The sequence below is a fragment of the Perognathus longimembris genome, chromosome 11, assembly GCF_023159225.1.
Source record: "Perognathus longimembris pacificus isolate PPM17 chromosome 11, ASM2315922v1, whole genome shotgun sequence".
Taxonomy (NCBI): domain Eukaryota; kingdom Metazoa; phylum Chordata; class Mammalia; order Rodentia; family Heteromyidae; genus Perognathus; species Perognathus longimembris.
This window is the reverse complement of record NC_063171.1, coordinates 66,660,253-66,682,614: the sequence shown is the minus strand read 5'-3', so window position 1 is coordinate 66,682,614 and position 22,362 is coordinate 66,660,253. Positions and strand designations below refer to the sequence as shown.

The window sequence follows — 22,362 nt, the reverse complement described above, 5'->3', positions numbered from 1 at the left end:
CCCTTGAAGGGCTTCTAAGAAGGCTGTGGCCTTACTCAGAAGTATGAAGATACTGAAATTGTCATCAGTTGGACATTAAGTGACATAAGGAAGCAGTCTTAAAGCAGGGTTCTGTGAAGTGGACCCACTATTTTTAAGTGTTTTCACTTGGGGGTTTTATAATCATGAATAAATTGTATTTTGTGGGTGTTAAAATTTTTACAAAGGTACTCAGTATAAAGTTTTTTAATTCTCGGACCATGCTTTTACTGAGTTCTATTGCATAGAAAGGATATTTTTAATAACTATTTTAGACCTAGAGAATTTGATTTTTTTAAAAATAAGCTTGGAAGGAATTCACGTAATTTCCCTCATATACCTGTAAAATGTTTTTAAAGAAAACTTTGTAGCACAGAATGAGTAGCTATCTACTCATTCTATAATATATCTAATGTCATCTTTTTTTTGAAATTCCCAATTTGGGTGTCAAGTTTGAACTCTGAGGTAGAGTGGAAAACTGGGTTTGTTTCAATGTGTGTACTAGTTAAAAGCAAAGGTATGTAATGTTAAAGTCTGGCAATCAATTGGTAAAGAATAAATCACAAAGGACTAGTTTTATTAGAAATACAGATCTTTTCATCCTATTAAAGGAGAGCCTTTACCTTGGCTGATGCTTAGCTTGGGTTTGAAGGAGTTATCCATTCCACAGCTCATCAAAATAGGGAACTGACTGCACTCAGTTAAGGTGCTTTGACAAGCATTAAAAAAGTACTTCACCTGGCTAACTCATGTTGGAGTTTATCTGATTAACCCCCTTATTCCTAATTTTAATATTTAGGAGATTCTTGCAGTTTGCAAGGGATTGAAGTGGCACATACCCTGAGTGCATTGGGGTGGAAAACAGTTTTGATAAATATTAACACTGGAGTACGTCATCATGCAAAAACACCAGGACTTTAAGAAACTGAACTTGGGGAGAAATAGCTTGCACTTGCTATTATATTTCACATTCTTGCCTATTGAATAAAAATAAAAGTGATGAATTAGTTGCCCTACAGATTTATTCATTTGTAAGGTGTAATAGCTTATTGTGTAGTCATTGGTGATTGTAAACCCAGTGTTGGTTGGGGGATACGATAGGCAAGGATGTCAGTACATCATTAGGATGCAGAATTCAGGCACATCTGGTAATTAGAAGCAAATGTCCAAGTTCCTTAAGTTTGTTCTTATGCCAATGTTTAGCATGTATTTCCTTAAGAATGATGCTTCACAAAACAATTGAACCTGAGTATGACATGCTACTTGAAACTTAAGTCTAGGCCAGTCTCTATTCAGGAAAATATAGTCAGGCTTCAGGTTGTACTCTGGCCATGTTAAGCAATAAAATGTTGAGTGTTTTCAATCTTTATTATAATATTAGGGATTGCAGGCTGGACTGGACAGCCAGGAAGGACTGCATCAAATACTGAACCTAGTGCCTACAGTTACTTGTATTTTTTTCCTCTGGCAGTCCTATTCCGTGACAGAAGAGGTGGTCAGTTTTGCCCAGTAAAATAATCTGTATGTGCAAACACTTGAGACATTGGTACAAATTGATAGCCACCAAGAACAAGTGGCTAGAATAGACACTTAACCTGGGAATGTGATCATGTCCTACAAGCACTAAACTATACAGACAGAAGGTAATGATTATTATTTGGCACTTGAGTACCTAGTTAAGGAAGACGGGAGAGTTATGGACAAGTACAATAAAAGGTTCCAACATATTTTTTGTTAAAAATAAAGCAAAAGAAGTGTGCTGATTTAAGTTTCATCTCCTTTTCCTTAGTCTGTCCATGTGAATGGCTGTGTGGAAGAGTAAAAGAAAGGGCCCATCTAAATGTGTTCCAGAGATTCCAATAGGTATTCCAAATTCATTGCTGCTTGTGTATTTAACATTGTGTTAGGTTTCTAAGAGCACCTATAAAGTTGATTGGCAACCAGATGGACAGATCTCTAACAGGAAGGTTTTAAATAACATGCTTATTTTTAGGTTTATGAGTCCTTTACATGGTGTTCAGTGTGCTTCCTACTTCACAGGAGTGCAAAGCAGGGAAGACAGGATACATTTCTGTTCTGGGAACTGTGAAGTGCAGTGAGGAAGTACGCTTGAGGCATACAGAGGGATGGGAAGAGTTTGATTATAGCGTTTAATCGACTGTTTGAAATTACTTGAAAGCCTTAGAGGAAACGTCTCACCTATACCAGAATAATGTCTTTATATTAAGTGAGGAGAATTAGTAGCAATTCTAGGGGTATTGTTGCTTAGTGAAGCAGAGCGCTACTCTAAACAACATGTTGTCTTTTAAGTACAGTTACCCTTACCCTAGAGAAGGGAAGACGTTATGAATGTGATGGTTGAGAAAATCTCCAGCTAGTTATGATGGCCCTACCCGTTTCCCAGCAATTCAGAGTAGGAGATGCCTTTCTGGCTTTACCTCATCATACATAGTGATATTCACAACTCACTTAATTTTAAGTCTGTAATTTGCAACTAATTTAGTGCTCACTTAAACTGGAGAATACAGTGCTTTCAGTTATATTCATAATAATTTTCTTGTCCCAACAGTTAACCTTTCCAGGAAAAAAAAACTTTAAATGGAACTTCATGTACAAAATGAGCTGTGTGATACCAGTATTGGGTGGTTTAGATACTGGTGTATTGACCCAATTTGATATTTTAACATGCTTTAAAACATGAATAGAAAACCATTACAAGTCTGAATTACGAAAAATTGTTAACTCATGATTTGCTTACCCAAAGAATAGCACATATTTAACTTGACTTTTAAAGGGGTGTTTGGCCCCTGTCACAGATCTTTATCTAGGAATAGAAGGATTCAAACTTTACTTGATCCCTAGCTCTGTGCTGAAAAGTGCATAAACAGGAATCCTGAATTTATTATATAGACCTCCTCGCATTATATAATCGAAGCAAAGGGAAACCAGCGATGGAGTTAGAGGTACGTAGACTAAAGAGATGCTTGCAAATCAAATCATGGTTTTAGCATAGTCACAGTTGTTGCCAAGCTCAGTCTATAAAATCACAAGTCCAGAAAACTAATTAAATCCTCTGAGGCCCTTTTACTGAGAAGGAAAAGTAGTCAAAAGGAAAAGGGAGGAGGGGCAAGGGAGGGGGTGCATTAAGCCTAGAAAGGTTTTTTTTATGTAGGACTGATGAAGATAGCTACACATGGCTCTAAACTAATACCTACAATTCTGTTTTGGTCAGCTAGTTAGCTGGTGCCACTGTTCCTATCACCTAGTGTGAAGTTTGGAGTTAATGGGACAATGAAGGAGGCAGTGCCCTGCAGACCCCGGAATAGGCATGGAAGGTAGGTTACTCTAGGCTTAAGTTTGGCTTGGTGATGGTTTGGTGGGAGAAACTCAGGCTTCATTAGTGACTCAGTAACACCGACTGGCCACTTTCTTTGCATTATTGGAAGTACAGGGCTGGGGATATGGCCTAGTGGCAAGAGTGCCTGCCTCAGATACACGAGGCCCTAGGTTCGATTCCCCAGCACCACATATACAGAAAAAATGGCCAGAAGCGGCGCTGTGGCTCACGTGGCAGAGTGCTAGCCTTGAGCGGGAAGAAGCCAGGGACAGTGCTTAGGCCCTGAGTCCAAGGCCCAGGACTGGCAAAAAAAAAAAAAAAAAAAAAAAATGAAGTACAAATGGTATACTACGTTCTTGCAGCGAGAACTAGCTATTCTTGGAGATAGCTTGCCCTTGTCCATTCTTTTTTTTTTTTTTTGGCCAGTCCTGGGCCTTGGACTCAGGGCCTGAGCACTGTCCCTGGCTTCTTCTCGCTCAAGGCTAGCACTCTGCCACGTGAGCCACAGCGCCGCTTCTGGCCGTTTTTTCTGTATATGTGGTGCTGGGGAATCGAACCTAGGGCCTCGTGTATCCGAGGCAGGCACTCTTGCCACTAGGCTATATCCCCAGCCCCTTGTCCATTCTTCTTTGCCTAAAGAGAGGAGATAGGAAATCGCCTGTCCTGGGGCTTGAACTTAGGACCTAGGTGCTATTTCTCTGCTTTTTCCACTTAAGGCTGGTTGTCTACCACTTGATCCACATTGGCACTTGCAGTTTTTTGTTTTTTGGTGGTTGATTGGGGATAGTCTTGTGGACTTAGTTTGGGATCGCTTCAAGTTGAGATATTCAGCATGTGAGCCATCAGAACCCAGATAAAGTGAAAAAAAATAATTTTTTTGTCAGGCCTGAGCACTATCCCTGAGCTCTTCAGTTCCGGGCTAGCACTCTACCACTTGAGCCATAACACCACTTCTGGCTTTCCAGTGGTTAATTGGACATAGGTGTCTCATGGACTTTGGTGCCCAGCTAAATAAAAGTATTTTAAGCCAACCTTGTGCCCAGTGCTTGACAGAACTCAATTTGAGATAAGTTGTTGAATGGCAATAGAAATAAATTAGATGGTAGAGACAAGTGGATCTCAAGACCATTCTGTAGCATCTAGTAAATAATGGCTGTAATATTTTTAAAGCAGTGTTTTAAGCCAAAATGGTGTTTTGTTTCTCATCCAGGTCTGCCTTTTGCTGTGGAATGAAGTAACCTTGGTAATGATGAAGGTATAGGAGATTTTACTAGCCAAGAGGTTTCTTATAGGTAAGCCCAAGGTAAGCTGTAATTGCAGGTTTTAGATGCGGGGGCTTGAGTTGGCTGTCCAGTTTTGCATGCTACCCCCTTAGCAAACAAGCTGAGAGCATAGCTGTCCTTTGTACAGCTTGTTAAATGGGAAATTACCAAGTAATGCCTACTAGTATTCTCCCTCGTCTATGTATGCAGTGCTGCTGCTTAAAACATGAGTGACATACATAAACACAACTGCACACATGTGTCGGGGGTATCCTGGGGCTTGGCCTAAGTGCTGTCTCTGAGCTTTTTTGCTCATAGCTAGCTCTCTACCGTTTTGAGCCACGGTGGTATTTCCAGGTGGTTAATTGGAGGCAAGTCTGATACTTTCCTGCTCTGGCTGGCTTTGAACCATAGTCCTCGGGTCATAGTTACTTAGGATAATAGCTAGGGTTACAGGCATGAGCTACCAACCCCCTCTTTCAGTTAGGTGGTCATGACCTCTTTGATTATTTATGTTCTATGGTAAGAGTGGACAGAGCTTTTAAACTTCCTTTTTCACTAACTTTCCCTTACCAATGTTTGACAGCATTTGCTAGTAGTTATTTGGAAAAGCCATATAACTTCAGCACTTTGTCCCTCACAGTAACAGCCGACACATTTTGTAGACACAGTGGGGAAAACAATGTAAAACAAAGGAGTGTTTTCAAGACCTGTGCCTTACTCCATTGAGCCTTGACCCATCAAAGGAATAGGACCAAGAACATCTGAAGTCCCTGACCTAGTGACGTTTCTCCCTCCACAGTACACTCAACCAGTTCTTAAACATGTAGCTAGTTTAGTTAATATTATTTGGAAAAGAAATGGCCAGGCACCCGTGGCTCACTCCTGTGATTCTAGTTGAGTAGGAGGCTGTTTTGAGAGGACTGTGGTGCAAAGCCATCTGGATCAGGAAAGTCCATGAGACTCCACTTCACCACCCAGAAAGCTAGAAGTGCACTAGCCTTGCGTAAAAATTACCTCAGGGCACAGAGCCCAAGCCCTGACTTCAAGTCCCACAGTACACAAAGAATGGTGGCATTATACGTGATTGTCCTAAGAAAGGGGTGAAGCGGTGAGGTGTGTGCTCCTGGCAGTGGCTTTTTCAGGGCTGTGCTAGTGTATAATTCCTTGTCTGCGACATGACTCGTGGTAGAGTGGTTGCCAAGGAAGTATAAAACCCTGATGAGTTCAAGCCCAGTACCTGGGGGGAAAACCTTAAACCTTCCATACTTCCAAAACATAACTTCAGAGCACTGGAAGATAGAAGGTAATGAATCTCCTGATTTTATTTCTTGACATAGACGTAACTTTAACTTCTCTTCTGGCATGACAGTTCCAACATACATATCACGGGCATAGTGTACTGTTAGTGGGAGATCAGAATGAATTGCTGGGTTTGAATATGAAGAAGGCAGGCTGCATCAAACACTGCGTTGAGCGCTTCCTTACTGTACATACATTGTTTTGAAACTTGGCCTGTGCTCAGGGTTGCTTAGTTGTGCTGTTGGATTGTTTCTTTTCAGGGTCCAGGTGGGTGCTTTCATATAAAATCTTGTTCTTAATTCCTTCTCGAGCAGTTCTCTCCTGGATCCTTTGCTTTGCATAGTTATACCTACAATGGAACCTTGAAAAGAAAAGGATAAGTTTTACTATGTAAGGTTCCTAAAGGAATTATGGATTCATTATGAAGTCTAATCACAGGATTTCCAAGTGTTTACAGATGGTGATCCCAACACGAGTGACAGATGTTCTAATGTGTTCTATTTGGGGTGGTGTGGATGTCAAATACTGGTTAATACTTTTTCTTAAGGCAATTATGTGTATAGTTAAGGAAAAGGTTTTGCTGTTGTAGAACTAGAAAGTAAGAATGCTTGGGTTTGGTTTATTTTGCTCAAAACTACAGATTTGAAACGTGTCCATACACTGGAGGCATGTTCACTTGGTACAGCACCTGTAGTGACTTCATCAACACTGAATAAAGCTCCAACTTCAGTGTGATGAAGAGAGGCAAAAGTAACCAATGGGATAAGCAGTTCAGGCCCTTTAGAAGGCTCAGAAACTAAATGTGGTATATGCTGTCGTTAATTTGTTAAAGCATTCAGTGCTTGAACTGCTAAAATATCAAGCTGTGGTAAAAGACATTCTAGCTACATTATTTGTAAGATTTTCACTAAAAAGTATAGCATTCAAGACTTCATCTAGTGGAAATCTCTAAAAGAGGTGTTTGATTGAGCTAAGTCTAGTAAATGGGCTTTCTGAAAAACTTAAAACATACCAGCATCCTAAAGTGACCAAGATAAATCCTCCTACTCCAACATCACATGATCTTCTAACTCTACCTGTCAAAAATAACAACCACTATATGAATATATGCACTGTAGTCACTGAAAAATTCAGAAAATTGTTACACATATAAAAACATACTCACTGGTGAACAAAAAATGCCCAAGTCCAGCCACAACAGATCCTAATGAACCATACAGTATTGACTCCCGAGCACAGGGAATGTTCTCAACATCTAAAATTCCTAGGAGCCTGAAGGTCTGGAATAAAAAACAAAGAACTTGGGTTTCATTTCTAGTACTCACAATACATATTTTCCTTGAATTTACAGGTCTAAACTACAATGTGCCATTCAGCAACCTTGAGACAGGTTACATAGTCTGTCTACCTTTAAATTGAAAGATCTAAGCACCATCATAAACTTCTGCTGTATGCATCACGTCCTGTGGAAGTAGTCTAATACGTAGAAGTGTAATTTGCTCAGATAGTTTCACAATCAAGAGAAATACTTTGATAGGTTTGCAAAATAGCATTTGAGTAATGCTATTTTCCAGGCTTTGTAGGAGGTGATTAAGAATTACTGTTCCCTGTGTGTACAATTAGTTTACTTGCCCTTACTCTTCCAGCAAGCCCATTTTGTGGCCTCAGATAAAAATGGTCAAGACAAGGATGATTTTTAAGTGCCCAAATGCTTTTCTACTCCATTAGAATTGTGGGCTTGGTTTTCTCCTATATGTTTAGATAAAATGTCACTTAACCATTTTATGGCTTCAGGTGCAGGACTGAAACTGTGATCTATATCACTTACTGGCCTGGGTTCCATCCAGCACCTTCTCTCCCCAAAATCTGAGGGCGGGGACATGCAGCTCTGGTGGTAGACTGCTTGGGCTCCGTCTCCAGTACTACTTTAAAAGCTAAAGACTTAAGACTTCCAGTAACGTTGCTTTTCAAAAGGAAGCTAGCTGTCCATTTAAAATGTTAGTATGTGAGTATACTGCAGTGGAAAAGAAACATTGAGTGAAGAATTGGTGGGAAAATGACAGATTTATCCATGTTTTTATTTGGCTCACATAACTCCTGAAGACTGACTGGCTTCATTTATATAAAAAAAATAAAAATTGGCTCTTGGATGCTTGTTTTGTCTCCTGTGTCTTTGAATTAGGGTGCTTACAGTTGCAGGCTTCAAGGGCTATGTCTGCCATATTGACCTTGCATACAAAGCTGCCAGGAAGAGGTCACAGGCGTTATGTTGATGCAACTAGACTGCACCCCTGCACTACAGAGCTAGGTTGAGAAGCCTGGGTCTAGAAATTTCCAAGCTCTTGATGAGCAGATTCACATTAAGAGGCCAGCAAGCACCAGAAATGGTAGAAGTTGGACCACACAGACTGTGCTTAGGTTACATGAGCAGTTTGGGAGAAAGTCATGCACGTAGAGGGCAGCAGGACTAGGCTGGTACAAGAATACACCTGCAATTTGTACTTGAACCAGCAAACTAGAGACAGGACCCACGACTTTCCCTTGAGTGGGATTTTGAAGTACCTTTACAGTGAGCCAGCCAGCTTTTAGCATTTTCTGGTTAAATGCCAAGATAGGCAGTAAACCAAATGCAGGGTGGGGGGATTGGGGAGGGGAGGTGGGAGGGAAAATGAGGTAACAAGTTTGTACCTCCGTACACCACTGACACTAAAATAGTGCCAAGAAATGGAAATAGTCCAGGACATAAAGTCGCCCTTAAGCATGTGCTATGGGATTCTACACATTTTTCTTGCATCCCATTTTGCTAAGGCTTGGCTGGCCTTGAACTGATCACCCTACTGGGGTAGGGTTACAAACGTGTCAGTCCTACCTCCAAACAGCAGACCACTTTTCAGGCCAGTATCAGTAGTAACAACAAACTAGGGCAGCATGCATCTCCAAGAGGTGGTATGTGACCTACTTAAGTGCCACGAGCAGTGGCCTGAGCACTTTGGTTTTGTCTTGGGGGGGGGGGGGGCTGGTCGCTGGCGCCCCACCACCTGAGGCACAGCGCCGCTGCGGACCGGAGTCTTAGACTTTCCTGCCCCAGCCAGCTTTGAACCATGGTCCTTAGGCCTCAGCTTCTCCAGCAGGCGGGCGCGGCTCTAGCGCGGCCTCCACCAGCCCCTGCTTTGCTTTCTGTCGAGTCACTCGCAGGCAGCAGCCACCTCAGCCAGGGCCGTGCGGCCTCGTGTTTGCGGTTACCACGCGAATGGTGCCCTTATTTTTCTCCCCCGTCCTGGGCCTTGCACTCAGGGTCTGAGCACCGTCCCTGGCTTCTCTTTGCTCAAGGCTAGCACTCCGCCACCTGAGCCACAGCGCCCCTTCGGGCTTTTTCTACAGATGAGGTGCTGGGGAATCGAACCCGGGGCTCCGTGTGTGCCCGGCGCGCCCGGCGCCTTCGCTGCCTTTCTTACAGGCATGCTTCGGTCTCAGCGGCCCCGCCGTTCCTGCAGCCAAGCGCTGACCCCGAGCCGGGCCCGGGAGCCCCGCGCGTGCAAGGCCCGCCGCGCCCGGGGCTGAGCCCGGGTCCCGGGAAGGGCGGGCCGCCCCGCCACTTCCGGCTCCGCGGGCACGCGTCGCAGGCCTTCGCTGCCCGGGCTGGCTTCGAACCGCGGTCCTGCCGTCCCCGTTCGGGGTCCAGCTGGAGGGGCGGGCGCCGGTAAGCACCCCGCGAGACCCGCCCAGCGCCCGCTGCCTGCCCGCCCGCCCGCCCGCGGTTACCTTCCCCCTCCCGGCTTCCTCGGGCTCCGGCGCGGCGGCCATGCGGGCGGCTGGGCGCCTCCCACGCGGCGCTGGGACGGCCCGGGCCGGCGCGGCAAAGCCGGCCCGCCGCAGGCCCCGCCCCCCCCGCGCCGCCCGCCGCAGGCCCCGCCCTCTCCAGGCCCCGCCCGCCCGGCCGCCATCTTAGGCAACGCCGCGGCGGCTCCGCCGAGTCCGCGCCTCCGCCTTTGTTCGGCCCGCCGGCCGCAGCCGCAGCCGCGGGGCGCCGGGAAGCGACCCCGAGCCCGAGCCCAGGCGCCGAAGGCCGGGCTGCCGGGCGCGCTCGTCCCCTCCCCACCTCCTACGTCCAACCGCCATTTGTAACCGCCGCGCGCTCGCGCGGCCCCGGGCGCGCGCCCGCCGCCGCCGCAGCCCCGCCCCGCGCGCCCCCGCCGCCGCTTTGTCCTCGGGCGGCCGGAAGTGGCTCGCGCTCTCGGCAGGCCTCGTGCTCCCGGTCCTTTGTCCTTCCGGCCCGGGGCCCGCCCTGCGCGCCCCGCCGCCTCCCTCGCCCGGGGGTCGCCCGGTGGCTCTGGGACAGCGCGGTCGCCACGCCCGAAGGAGACGAGGACAAAATGGAGGGGCTGGCGCGGGCGGACGTGCGCCGAGGCGCGGAGGCGGAGGGGGGGGGGCAGAGGGGGTAGGGCGCGTGAGCGCCGAGGAGGCCCCCACCCCCACCGCGCACGCGCGCGGCCCCGTGGCGGCCGAACTCGGCCCGTCCCCGCCCCACCATGCACTGCGCGGCCCTGGCGCCTTTTTCCTCCCCTCGCGGCCCCAGCGCGCCTGCGCGCGGCCCGGCCTCCCGCGCTCGCCGCCCCCCGCGCTGCGGACCGGGTGACTGGGCCGCGCTGCGCCTGCGCCGTCTCCCCCCCCCCACCCCCCATCCCCGCCGGGCGGGCCGCCTCCGGGGCGCGGGGAGGGCCGGGTCGCCGCGCCGCGCTTCTTGCCCTTGGGGCCCATTTTGTTTATAACAAGATTGTGTTCTTGGAGGATTCTTCCTGCCCTGGGCTTGAACTCGGGGCCTGAGCGCTGTCCCTGGCTTCTTTTTGCTGAAGGCTAGCACTCTGCCACCTGAGCCACAGCACCACTTCTGGCCGTTTTCTGTATATGTGGTGCTGGGGAATCGAACCCAGGGCCTCATGGATACGAGGCGAGCGCTCTACCACTAGGCCACATTCCCAGCCCCTCCCCCTTAACTAAAAATTATACAGTGTTTATCTAGTTTGTTTATAAAAAGTTAGTTGTTTGAAGCAGCGCTGGGTTGGAGGTACGGCTTTGTGGCAGTGCTTGCCTGGCGTGCGGGAGGCCCTGGATTCGATTCTGGCACTGCACGAACAACAGCCCCAGGGCCCACTGGAGGGTGGGGGCAAAAGGGCAAAGCCTCCTGTATCCGGGGCAGGTCGCACACTGTGGTCTAGATACTGTGCCCGGGACAGGGCCAGTCCTTTGCAATGTGCAGTTAGCATCTGCCACCTCCCCGCACCCTGCCATGCGTTGCACGTAAGAACCTGCAGGCTTCTTCAGGAATTTTAGGGGCTGCTTAGGCAGCCTTGACATTTTGCTTCTCTTGACTTTTGTGGGTGTGTGTGGGGCGGGGGTGTCATGGGGCTTGCTCAAGGCTAGCTCTTTACCATTTTGAGCCACAGCCCTACTTCTGGTTTTCTGCTGATTAGTTGGAGATTAGAATCTCACGGAGGGTCTGGCAATGTGGCTCAGCGGTACCGTGCTCACCTAGCACGCATGAGGCCCTGGGGTCCATCCCTCCATACCCCATACACAGGAAAAGCCCGGAAGTGGTAGAGTGCCAGCGGGAGCAGACTCAGGGCCCAGGTCTTCCTGAGTTCAATCCCCAGGACCAGAAAAAAAGAAAAAGTCTATGGACGTTCCTGCCCGGCTCGGCTCTGGAGTTGGTAGGATTATAGGCAGGAGCCACCAGTGCCTGGCGCTGTTTTTCATTTTTATAAAATAGTTGTAGTTGTTTTCACTGAGAGTTGCGGATTATCTCAGGATAGTCCATTAGACTTTGATCTCTAATTAACCAGTAGAGGCATGGCATAGATGGGTCGAGGCACTTTCCAAAGGAAGGAAAGAGGAGAGAAAAGAAAAGGCAAGTTTCAGTGACCCCTTGGCTCCCCAGGAGCTGGGGATCCGGGCCGGCCGAGCCACCAGTGCCCTGACAAGGGGGTCTTTAGAAGAACAGCCATTTCTAGTTTTTCTATCTACCCAGTGTATATTTTGGGGTTTTCCCCCTAATTTTAAACTCTTAACTTCGTTTTTATTCTTTTAAAATTGTAGTGAATGTCCTTAAGACAACAAGACTTTCTCAGGATTATTTTGTCACTCGTTACAAAGTTTAACAGTAGTATTGCTGTTCCAGTTCTTTCCTAACTTTTCTGAACTGTCAGATTCCCTTTCTTTCTAAGTGTACGGGCAGTCAGCGTGGGGCCGCCCACCTTTAATCCATCTTAGCCCTTGGAAGGCCGGGGCGGAGGACGGGGAATTCAAGTGAGACTTCGTCTCGAAGAAGGCTTAATTCTGTTGTTGTTGTCCAGCGTGTGTGACTAAGAGAAATCACCCCGTGCCCGCTTCGCAGGCATTGCAGAAGAAGGTCAGTTCTCTAGAACAGCACTAAGTCCAGCAGACGCACGGTCACTCAGGCCCGGACGCGGGGGCCGTCGGGGCCCTGGGGCAGGCTGCCGCCCCGGGCTCCCCCCCAGCCGCGCAGGCCCCGCACAACCTGGCCCTTCCTGGCTCTTTGGTCACTGCCAGGTGAGTCGCTTCGGCCCTGGCCGCCACCCTGATGAGACAGCTCACCGCCGGCTCAAAAGCCAAGGCCCAAGGACCAGGGGCAGCCAAGGTAAACGTGGCCTCCCCCCAAACCAAACACGCCGGGAAGCGCCCCGAGCCGCCCTGGCAGGAAGCTGCCCTGGCTCTCCCCATGGGCGCTGAGACACCGGGGGACCCGGGCGAGGCTGGCTTCTCCCTCGGGCTTCCTAGAAGCCGCGGGCTGACTCTGTGCAGACACCACGGTGGCGTCCGGAACCCCCTGCCGCCCCAGCCCAGCGTGGGGGGGGTAGGCCTGACCGCCACCCGCCGCGGACAGAGGGAACGCCAAGCGTCTTGCCCACGGTTGGGGTGCTAGGTCCACCAGAGCCCATTGCCTGTGATGGTTTCTGACAGCCCAGAAAACGGGAAGCTCAAAGCCACCCGGTTCTGAGATTGGCCCCCACCCCTGCATTCACAAAATCCTGTCTCACTAAAACAAATCCTTCCTCACACTTCCACCTGGTGAGGCTTTCTACCGCCTGAGCCCCGGCGCCGCTTCCAGACATTTTGGTAGTTTAGTGAAGATAAAAGCCTCTCGGACTTTCCTGCCCGGGCTGGCTTTGAACAGTGGTCCTCAGGTTTCAGCCTCCTGAGCAGCTAGGATGACAGGCCTGGGCTTTTCATCGTGGGCCTCCCGTGACCAGTGTGACAACTGGAGAGCCGCAGCCCTCTCCCCCGGGGACTGGGTCATTCAGGACGTTGTGACACAGACCTGGTCCACCATTGCTGCCGGAGAGTTACCTTCTTTTCTTGGTCAGGCGTGGGGCTTGAACTCTGGGCCTGCGTGCTATCGCTGAGTCCTTCAGCTCAAGGCCAGGGCTCTACCACTTGAGCCACGGCGCTACTTCTGGTTTTCTGGTGGTTCACTGGAGATAAGGACTTCCCTGCCCTTCCTGCCCGGGCTGGCTTTGAACTGAGATCCTCAGCTCTCCACCTCCGGAGCGGCTAGGATGACAGGCGTGAGCCAGCGGTGCCCAGCACCACTTTGTTTTGACGCCGCCTTTGTTATTGGCATCGCTTTCAGAGGAAGGTGTCAGCCGTCTGCGCACAGCCAGCTGTGAGTCCAAATGACCGCAGTGTCCCTCTCCTGCCCCTTCTTACATGCCCTGGAGACTTCAGGTCTGACGATGGCTCTTTAAGGCTGAGGGCCTCTGTGTATTGGGGGGGGCGGCTTGAACTCAGGGCATGGGTGCTGCCCCTCTTTGTGCCCAAGGCCGGCGCCCCTACCATGCGGGCCGCAGTGCCACTTGCAGTGTTTCTGAGTCTCAAAGGGGCTTTTCCGGCCGGGCTGGCGTCGAGCCCCGCTCCTCAGATCTCAGCCTCGTGTCGTCCTCTGGGGTGACGGGCCTGAGCCACCGGCGCCCTGCAAGGCCCAAGGCCTTTCCAGAAACGAGGAGAGCTCGGAACGTGCTCTTTACGCGCGTCACGTGACTGGCCGTGCTGCGGCTGGGGGGGAGCCTCGGCCTCACTCACGGGCTCCCCAGGAGGGGGGGGGAGGGCCCAGCGCGCGGGCCCGCGGCGGAGCCGGGGTCGCCGCACCCCCTCAGAGCCGCCCGCCGCGCCAGGCCTCCTCCCCGCCGGCGGCTCGGGCCCGTCTTCCCAGCCGCTGAGGAGGCCGAGCGCTGAGGACCGGGGTTCAAGGCCGGCCCGGGCAGCGAGCGCACGGGGCTCTGACCCCCGAGGGGCCGCCAGGAAGCCGGGGGCGGCGCCCGGGCCCCGCGTTCACACCCCGGGCCCAGGGGAGCCCGAGTCCAGCCACCCCACCCGAGGGGCGCGGCCCGGAGGCCCCACGCGGCCGGCAGGCCAGGAGCGCGCGTGTGCGCCTGTGCGTGCGTGTGCGCGTCCACGCGTGACTGCGTGTCCTTCGCCTCTCAGGCCCAGCACCCACACCGGGCCCGAGAGAACGCGCACGCGCGGAGCCTCCGTCCCGGCCGGCGGGCCTCCCCCGGGCCACCGCGCCTGCCCAGCGCCCCGCCGGCGGCCGGGGCCCAAACACGCGCCGCTCCGCGGACGGCTGGGCCCGCGCAGCGGCCGCGGGGCGTTTGCACGGCGTCCGCGCTCCGCGTCAGCCCAGGCCGCCGTCCCTGCGCCGCGGGGCGCCGCTCTCCGCCCCCCCCCTCCACTGCACAGGCCACGCCCTCTCCGCCTCCCGCCCCCCGCCCCCTCCGCTGCACAGGCCCCGCCCAATCCTCGCTGACCACCGCGGCCCCCGCCCAGCCCCCCCTCCCCACCCACGCTGACCACTCCCGCCCGCACTCAGCCCCCTCCCCACCCACGCTGACCACTCACCCGCCCGCACTCAGCCCCCCTCCCCACCCACGCTGACCACTCCCGCCCGCACTCAGCCCCCTCCCCACCCACGCTGACCACTCCCGCCCGCACTCAGCCCCCCTCCCCCACCCACGCTGACCACTCCCGCCCGCACTCAGCCCCCCCTCCCCCACCCACGCTGACCACTCCCGCCCGCACTCAGCCCCCCTCCCCACCCACGCTGACCACTCCCGCCCGCACTCAGCCCCCCTCCCCACCCACGCTGACCACTCCCGCCCGCACTCAGCCCCCCTCCCCACCCACGCTGACCACTCCCGCCCGCACTCAGCCCCCTCCCCACCCACGCTGACCACTCCCGCCCGCACTCAGCCCCCCTCCCCACCCACGCTGACCACTCCCCGCCCGCACTCAGCCCCCCTCCCCACCCACGCTGACCACTCCCGCCCGCACTCAGCCCCCCTCCCAAGCCCCTGCCACCCCCGCCCACGACCTTCCACCCACGAGACCACCCATGCCCAGCCCCCTCCCCGCCCCGCACCCCCCCCCCCACGCCCGGCTCCCACCCACGCGGAGCCCTGTGCCCGCGGCTCATTGCCATCCCAGTCCACGCCGCCCCCTCCGACCTCCTGCAGCCCGCGCCACGCTGACCCCCTCCCCGGCCCCCGCCGCCCCCCGGCCCACGCCGCCCCCCACGCCCAGGAGCCGCGGCCCCCTCCCCCCATCGAGCCGCCGGCCCGCGTGGGCGCAGAGCTGGGGCTGTCAGGCTCTGCTGCGGAGGTGCGGTGGGGGCGCACGCGGGAGGGGAGCCCCGCACCTGAGGGCGCACGCGGGAGGGGAGCCCCGCACCTGAGGGCGCACGCGGGAGGGGAGCCCCGCACCTGAGGGCGCACGCGGGAGGGGGAGCCCCGCACCTGAGGGCGCACGCGGGAGGGGAGCCCCGCACCTGAGGGCGCACGTGGGAGGGGAGCCCCGCACCTGAGGGCGCACGCGGGAGGGGAGCCCCGCACCTGAGGGCGCACGCGGGAGGGGGAGCCCCGCACCTGAGGGCGCACGCGGGAGGGGAGCCCCCGCACCTGAGGGCGCACGTGGGAGGGGAGCCCCCGCACCTGAGGGCGCCACGCGGGAGGGGAGCCCCGCACCTGAGGGCGCACGCGGGAGGGGGAGCCCCGCACCTGAGGGCGCACGCGGGAGGGGAGCCCCGCACCTGAGGGCGCACGTGGGAGGGGAGCCCCGCACCTGGGGGGCGGCGTGGGAGGGGGAGCCCCGCACCTGAGGGCGCACGTGGGAGGGGAGCCCCGCACCTGAGGGCGCACGTGGGAGGGGAGCCCCGCACCTGAGGGCGCACGTGGGAGGGGAGCCCCGCACCTGAGGGCGCACGTGGGAGGGGAGCCCCGCACCTGGGGGGCGGCGGGGGTCGTGGCCGGGGCGGGAGGTCGGACTCAGAACTAGCATCCCCGCAGCGACACCCAGGGAGCGGCAAGAGGGGATCGCGGGGCTGGGGGGGGGGGTCGTGAGGCTGCGGGGGTTCCCAAGGCTGGGGGGGGGGGTTCCCGAGGCTGGGGGGGGTTCCCAAGGCTGGGGGGGGTTCCCGAGGCTGGGGGGGGGTTCCCGAGGCTGGGGGGGGGTTCCCGAGGCTGGGGGGGGGTTCCCGGGGCTGGGGGGGTTCCCGGGGCTGGGGGGGGTTCCGGGGCTGGGAGGGTTCCCGGGGCTGGGGGGGGGTTCCCGAGGCTGGGGGGGGGGTTCCCGGGGCTGGGGGGGTTCCCGAGGCTGGGGGGGGGTTCCGAGGCTGGGGGGGGTTCCCGGGGCTGGGGGGGGGGTCGTGAGGCTGCGGGGGTTCCCAAGGCTGGGGGGGGGGGTTCCCGGGGCTGGGGGGGGTTCCCGAGGCTGGGGGGGGTTCCGAGGCTGGGGGGGGTTCCCGGGGGCTGGGGGGGGGGTTCCCGGGGCTGGGGGGGGGTTCCCGAGGCTGGGGGGGTTCCCGGGGCTGGGAGGGTTCCCGGGTGCTGGGGGGGGGTTCCCGGGGCTGGGGGGGGTTCCCGGGGCGGGGGGGGGGTTCCCGAGGCTGGGGGGGGTTCCCGGGGCTGGGAGGGTTCCCGGGGTTGGGGGGGTCCTTATAGATGAGCGCTGGCCGAGTGAGGAGCCCGGTTCTCGCGAGCAGCGCACAGCGCCCCTGGCGGCCGCCCGAGGACCGCGCCTCCCCCCCAGCCGCGGGCCGCGCCTGCGCGGGACCCCCACCTCCCCCAGCCCCGGGAACCCCCCCCAGCCCCGGGAACGCCCCCCCCAGCCCCGGGAACCCTCATGGGAGGGCGGGAGGGGAGCACGGGGCTGCGGGGTGCTGGGGGAGGGGACCTGGCCCCGTCCTCCCCCCCTCCATCTCTGCAGGGGAGGCGCAGCAGTTTGGGCATCAGCCTGCAGGGTGGGGGCTCGGGAGGGGGGGAGGACGGGGCCCTCAGGGCTGCTGGGAGGGAGTGGGGGGGCTGCGTGGCCCGTGAACCCCAGCCGGTGGCACGCGGGCTTCCGGAAGTGGGCAGAGGAGCCGGGGCCTCCTGACAAGGCCACGCGGGAGGCCAGGGCCGGGGGTGGGGGAGCGGTGGGGGCAGCAGCGCCTCTGCAGGGGAACCGGGGTGGGGGGGGAGGGGAGAGGAGGAGGAAGGGGAGGAGGAACGGGGGGAGGGAGAGGAAGGGGGGAGGAAGAGGAGAGGAAGGGGAGGAGGAAGAGGAGAGGAAGGGAGAGAAGGAGGAAGGGGGAGGAAGAGGAGGAAGGGGAGGAAGAGGAGGAGGAGAGGGAGGAGGAAGAGGGGAGGAAGGAGAGGAGGAAGGGGAGGAGGAAGAGGAGAGGAGGGGAGGAGGAAGGGGAGGAGGAAGAGGGGAGGAAGGGGGAGAGCAGAGGAAGGGAGGAGGAAGGGGGGAGGAAGAGGGGAGGAAGGGGAGAGGAGAGGAAGGGAGGAGGAAGGGGAGGAAGTGAGGAGGAGGAGAGGAAGAGGGGGGGAGGAAGAGGGGAGGAAGGGAGGAGGAAGGGAGGAGGGCGCTCCCCGTGGCTCTGGGCAGTGCTGGGGGGCTTGCAGAGGGGGCTGGGCCACACTGTGGCGGGGGGGCGGGGGATTTTCAGGCTGGAGGCTGGAGGGCTCCTCTGGCTTTGCTCTCGTGGACGTCCCACTTTGCCCCACCACTGGTAGAGGGGGGGGGGACCCTGAGCCCCACCCACCCCACCCTCGGGACAGAGGTGGCCTCCCAGGACTCGCCGCAGGCCCCTCGGAGTCGCCTGGTGTGGTGTGATCTGTGCAAATGAGAACTGCCTGAGCAAACCCTCCTCCTCCTCCCCCTCCCTCTCCCTTTCCCTCCTTTTTTGCCCACCCTGGGGCTGGACTCAGGGCCTGAGCACTGTCCCCTGGCTTCTTCCCGCTCAAGGCTAGCACTCTGCCACTTGAGCCACAGCGCCACCTCTGGCCGTTTTCTATATATGCAGTGCTGGGGACTCGAACCCAGAGCTTCATGCATGCGAGACAAGCGCTGTGCCACTAGGCCACATTCCCCGAAATATTTTTTAAGGCGACGTTCTGGGGAATTCTCTCACGCGCTATTGTAAGGCGGTAACTGGATGGTGAAGTTCAGCCTGATGGACTGAACAGGCTTTTATTTAATAAAAGTATAAGAAGAGTGCATAATTACTGCACACCAGTAAGGCTGACGATGCACGGTCCCAGCACCTAGCAGTGCACACAGCCCGGCGGCCCACAGGGCCTTAACGCAGCACGCAGGGCTGAACCCACGGCCTCCTGCCACGCAACGCCACGCAGCCGCGAAGGTGGATTACAGCCACGCGCCCCCACCCGCACGCATTCATAGAAACACGCAGAACTCAGAAACCAGAGCCTACGCAATACGAACCTATTTATTTATAAAAAGTGTAAACCGTCTGGCTGGGGGGGGGGAGGGAGGGGGGAGACCCACGCCCTGTGGAGGGGGGCGGGCGAGGGAGGGCTCTGCTCGGGAGTGTGGAGCCCCCTCCCGGCTTGGAAGTCGGGGCCTGCTTGCCTGGCGGGTGCTTTGCAATTGGCGCCACCCCCTCTCGCCCTTCCCGCTTTCGCGGTTTTCCAGGTCAGGCAGCCTCACACCACGACCTTCCTCACGACAGGTGCGCACCACACCCGGCCCTGCTTGTTTATCACGAGGACCACATGGCCATGCCGACAAGAATGATCCAGACGCGCTGGGAATGGGGCTCAGTGGAAGAGCGCTTGCCTAGAACGCAGCCCTGGGTTCGATTCCCCAGTACCAACAAACAGAAAAGGCCAGAAGTGGCGCTGGGGCTCCAGGGGCAGAGCGCTAGCCTTGAGCGCAGAGAGGCTCAGGGACGGCGCCCCGGCCCTGAGTTCAAGACCAGGACTGGCCCTACCCAAGAAAGCATGATCCCGAGGAAAGAGGTCATGTGATGTGAGGGAAAATGACCTGGAGCCCAGGCCTGGGGCGGTGGTGGTGATGGCGGCGGTGCTGTCCTGACAGCGGGAGTAAGTTTGTCCCCATATTGGAAGCACAGCGACACAGTACAAACCTGTTGAGCGTTCGGATTGGGAAGCTGGAGGCCAATTGCTCACACAGTCTGTATTTTTTTTGGCCAGTCCTGGGCCTTGAACTCGGGGCCTGGGCACCGTCCTGAGCTTCTTCAGGCCCTTCCCCGAGGCCTGGCGAGCTGCAGCAGCCTGGCGGTGGACAGGACGCGCGTTGCAAGCGTGGCTCTGACCTTTCTCGGAGGCTGGATGGACCTGGCATCTGCTGAGGCCGCGTGTGGAGGGCGGGGACCAGTGCGCCGGAAGTGGAAGGACACGGCCAGGGACTTCCGGTCAAGGTTGCAGTCCTGGCTGAGGTGCGTTTCTCTGAGCTGAGGACAGCCCTGGAGGGCCTCGGTGACACGCTCGGGGCTGCCACTCTGTGCTCCCACGCTCGGGGGCTGCCAACGCTCGGGCTGACACTCTGTGCTGACACACTCCGGGCTGCACGCTCGGGGGCTGCCACTCTGTGCTCCCACGCACGGGGCTGCCACTCTGTGCTCCCACGCTCGGGGCTGCCACTCTGTGCTGACACACTCCGGGCTGCACGCTCGGGGCTGCCACTCTGTGCTGCACGCTCGGGGCTGCCACGCTCGGGGCTGCCACTCTGTGCTGACACACTCCGGGCTGCACGCTCGGGGCTGCCACTCCGGGCTGCAGGCTCGATGGCCGGCCATACGGATGAGGGCGGGAAGCGTCTGGGAGGAAAGGAAGAACTGAGCGGGAAAGCAGCAATCGTATACGGAGGGGGGGCGGCACCAGGCTCCGCGGGGCCGAGGCTGGGGCCGGGGCGGTGGCCGCGGGGCTGGGGCCTGCGGGGCGGGAAAAGCAGCCCGGCACCGGGGGACCCCGGGCACAGCGGCGGCGCAGGCAGCGGGGCCGGGGGTCTGGGAAGCCCGGCCAGCAGGGCCGCCACCCCTCCCCCGGCCCTGCCTGCCCCGCTGGCCGCCGGGCCCCTCCCCCGGGAAGCCCCCTCGGGAGGCCGCCGGGCCCGGCGGGGGCGGGAGGGCCGCGGCGCCTGAGGCCTCCTCCGCGGGCGCCCCCGCCTCCGGCCTGCGAGGCCACGCGCGATGCGCGTCGCGCCGGCCCCTAGCCCGCGGGTCCCGGATGGAGCGCTCTCCCAGTCCGTGCTTCCCACCCACCGAGCCGGTGACGCGAGGCCGGGCACGCGGTGGGACGGGGGTGCGGGGATGGCCCCGCCGCAGCGGCCGCCCGCGCCTGGCCTCCGGCCTTCCCTTCCCGAGCGGGCCGGGGCGGCTCTGGCTCCGCCCCCGCGCCCCCGCAGGGGGGACACTGGCGGGAGGGACAGGTCCATAGGACCCCGGTGCTCCCCAGGCTGCGAGTCCCAAAGAACGCGGCAGGTGCTGACCCCCAACTTGCTTTTCAAAGGCCTGAGCAGGAAGCCATCGTTATCAGGACCGCGTGTGGCCCGCGCACGCACGCCGGTCCCGGGGCTTGAACTTGGGGGCTGGACGCTGTCCCCAGGCCCGCACGGGCGCTCCGGCTCTCGGGGCGCAGGCGTCTCATGGCCTTTCCGGCCCAGGCTGGCTGTGAGCCGCGGTCCTCAGATCTCAGTCTACTGATCACTAGGATTACAAGTGGGAGCCACTAGTGACTTAGAGCCAGGCTCACACCTAGGTGAGCATGGAGGGAAACATTCCCGTGCCCGGGGCACTGCCTGCCTTCTTTCCTCACGGGAAGGGCCTGGGGCAGCGGCAGCAGGTCTGAGCTGGCCCCTCCTGCTCAGCCTCCTAGGAACCCTGGCGGCCTGCGCGGTGGCTCCCCCTGGGCTCCCGTCCTCTAGTGAGAACAGAAGGGGAGGGTGGACAGCACTGGCAGCCCGCACGGACTGCAGCACTGCACTTCAGAGACCTGGAATCCGCGGAGGGGATTAGTAGCGAGATACAGAAAGCCAGTGGAGGGAAAGGGAGAAGGGTCAGGTTGCAGGTGGCAAGCAGGCGGGTGAGGAACCCAGGCTGCTGTCTGGAAGAGGGGGCGTGCCCTTCTGCCCGCCCGCCTATGTGATGTGGTCTGTGTTCTTCACAGCACTTGTGTTGGCCCATGGATCTGAGCACAAGAACCACACACAGGATTGAGGTACTAGTGAATACGGGGGAGGGTGGTGGAGCACCGGCCGCGCCCTGCTGAGCAGAAAGGATTGGGTGGTTTTAAACATAAGCCCCTCCCCGACATAATATACAACAGGAGAGTCTCCTGTAGGTCAGAAAGCACTGTAAAACATTTCTTATAAAAGTATTTTTTTAATAAAATTGATGTATTTCAATGTTATAACATGATAGCCCAATGCTATTATCAAGGTAGCAAAAGTGAAGACACCTGGTACTTGGATAGAAACACTCTGAATGACAGGACGGTGGCATCTGTGGAGATTCTTGACAGCTGAGCACCTTCCCACACGAAGACGTGCGCCTATCAGTGTAGGGACTGAGTGGACTGTGAAAGTCTAACAAATAAGTTGCACCCTCAAACCACACTAAAGAGAAGGGGATACAAAATGGTATGGCTAATTTGCTAAAGAAAACAAGTCTTTTAAACTGAAGTTCTTTAAGGAAAAAATAGTATGTGTTAAAATCACAGGGTGAGAGGACTGGAACCCTGAAGCAGCGACCGCGGGCGGCGTGGAAGCGGCCCCGCAGCTGTCCGTGGTGCTGACGAAGCCCAGCAGCCCCTGCGCTGCAGCAGTGCTGGTGACGGGTGGTCTGCGCTATTGCTGTGGGTCAGAGCAGTAGGTGGCTGGGGCTCAGGCATCGGGTGGACCGGACCACCACCTGCACTTCCACAAGCCACGTTCCACAGCTGCTGTCTCTTGCTCAGGGGTAAAAAACCCCAGGGGTCTTTAAAACAAATAGGAGAAACGAGAAGCATCTGACTTAGAACACTCTTCTTACTGCCTAAGCCACCAGGAGGAATGTTTTACCTGGCTACAATGGTAAAAAGTTCACCCGAACCCACTGATTACATGTACATTAATGACCAGATTTTG

General features: G+C 56.9%; 1 protein-coding gene and 1 long non-coding RNA gene across 2 annotated transcripts; one reads left to right on the top strand and one right to left on the bottom strand.

Moving 5' to 3' along the window:
• The first annotated feature begins 377 nt into the window (after window positions 1–377).
• On the top strand, window positions 378–5,877 carry LOC125359665. The gene is made up of 3 exons (XR_007212598.1): window positions 378–2,981; window positions 3,251–3,353; window positions 4,566–5,877. It is a non-coding gene; the product is annotated as an uncharacterized LOC125359665 (long non-coding RNA).
• Window positions 5,878–5,919: 42 nt separating this feature from the next.
• On the bottom strand, window positions 5,920–9,762 carry LOC125359664 (cytochrome c oxidase assembly protein COX20, mitochondrial). The gene is made up of 4 exons (XM_048357505.1): window positions 9,682–9,762; window positions 7,085–7,199; window positions 6,932–6,995; window positions 5,920–6,280 (listed from the first exon to the last, which is right to left on the bottom strand). The coding sequence occupies exons 1-4, from the start codon at window positions 9,721–9,723 to the stop codon at window positions 6,139–6,141; spliced, it is 363 nt and encodes a 120-aa protein (XP_048213462.1). The 5' UTR covers window positions 9,724–9,762; the 3' UTR covers window positions 5,920–6,138.
• Between the last annotated feature and the right edge of the window lie 12,600 nt (window positions 9,763–22,362).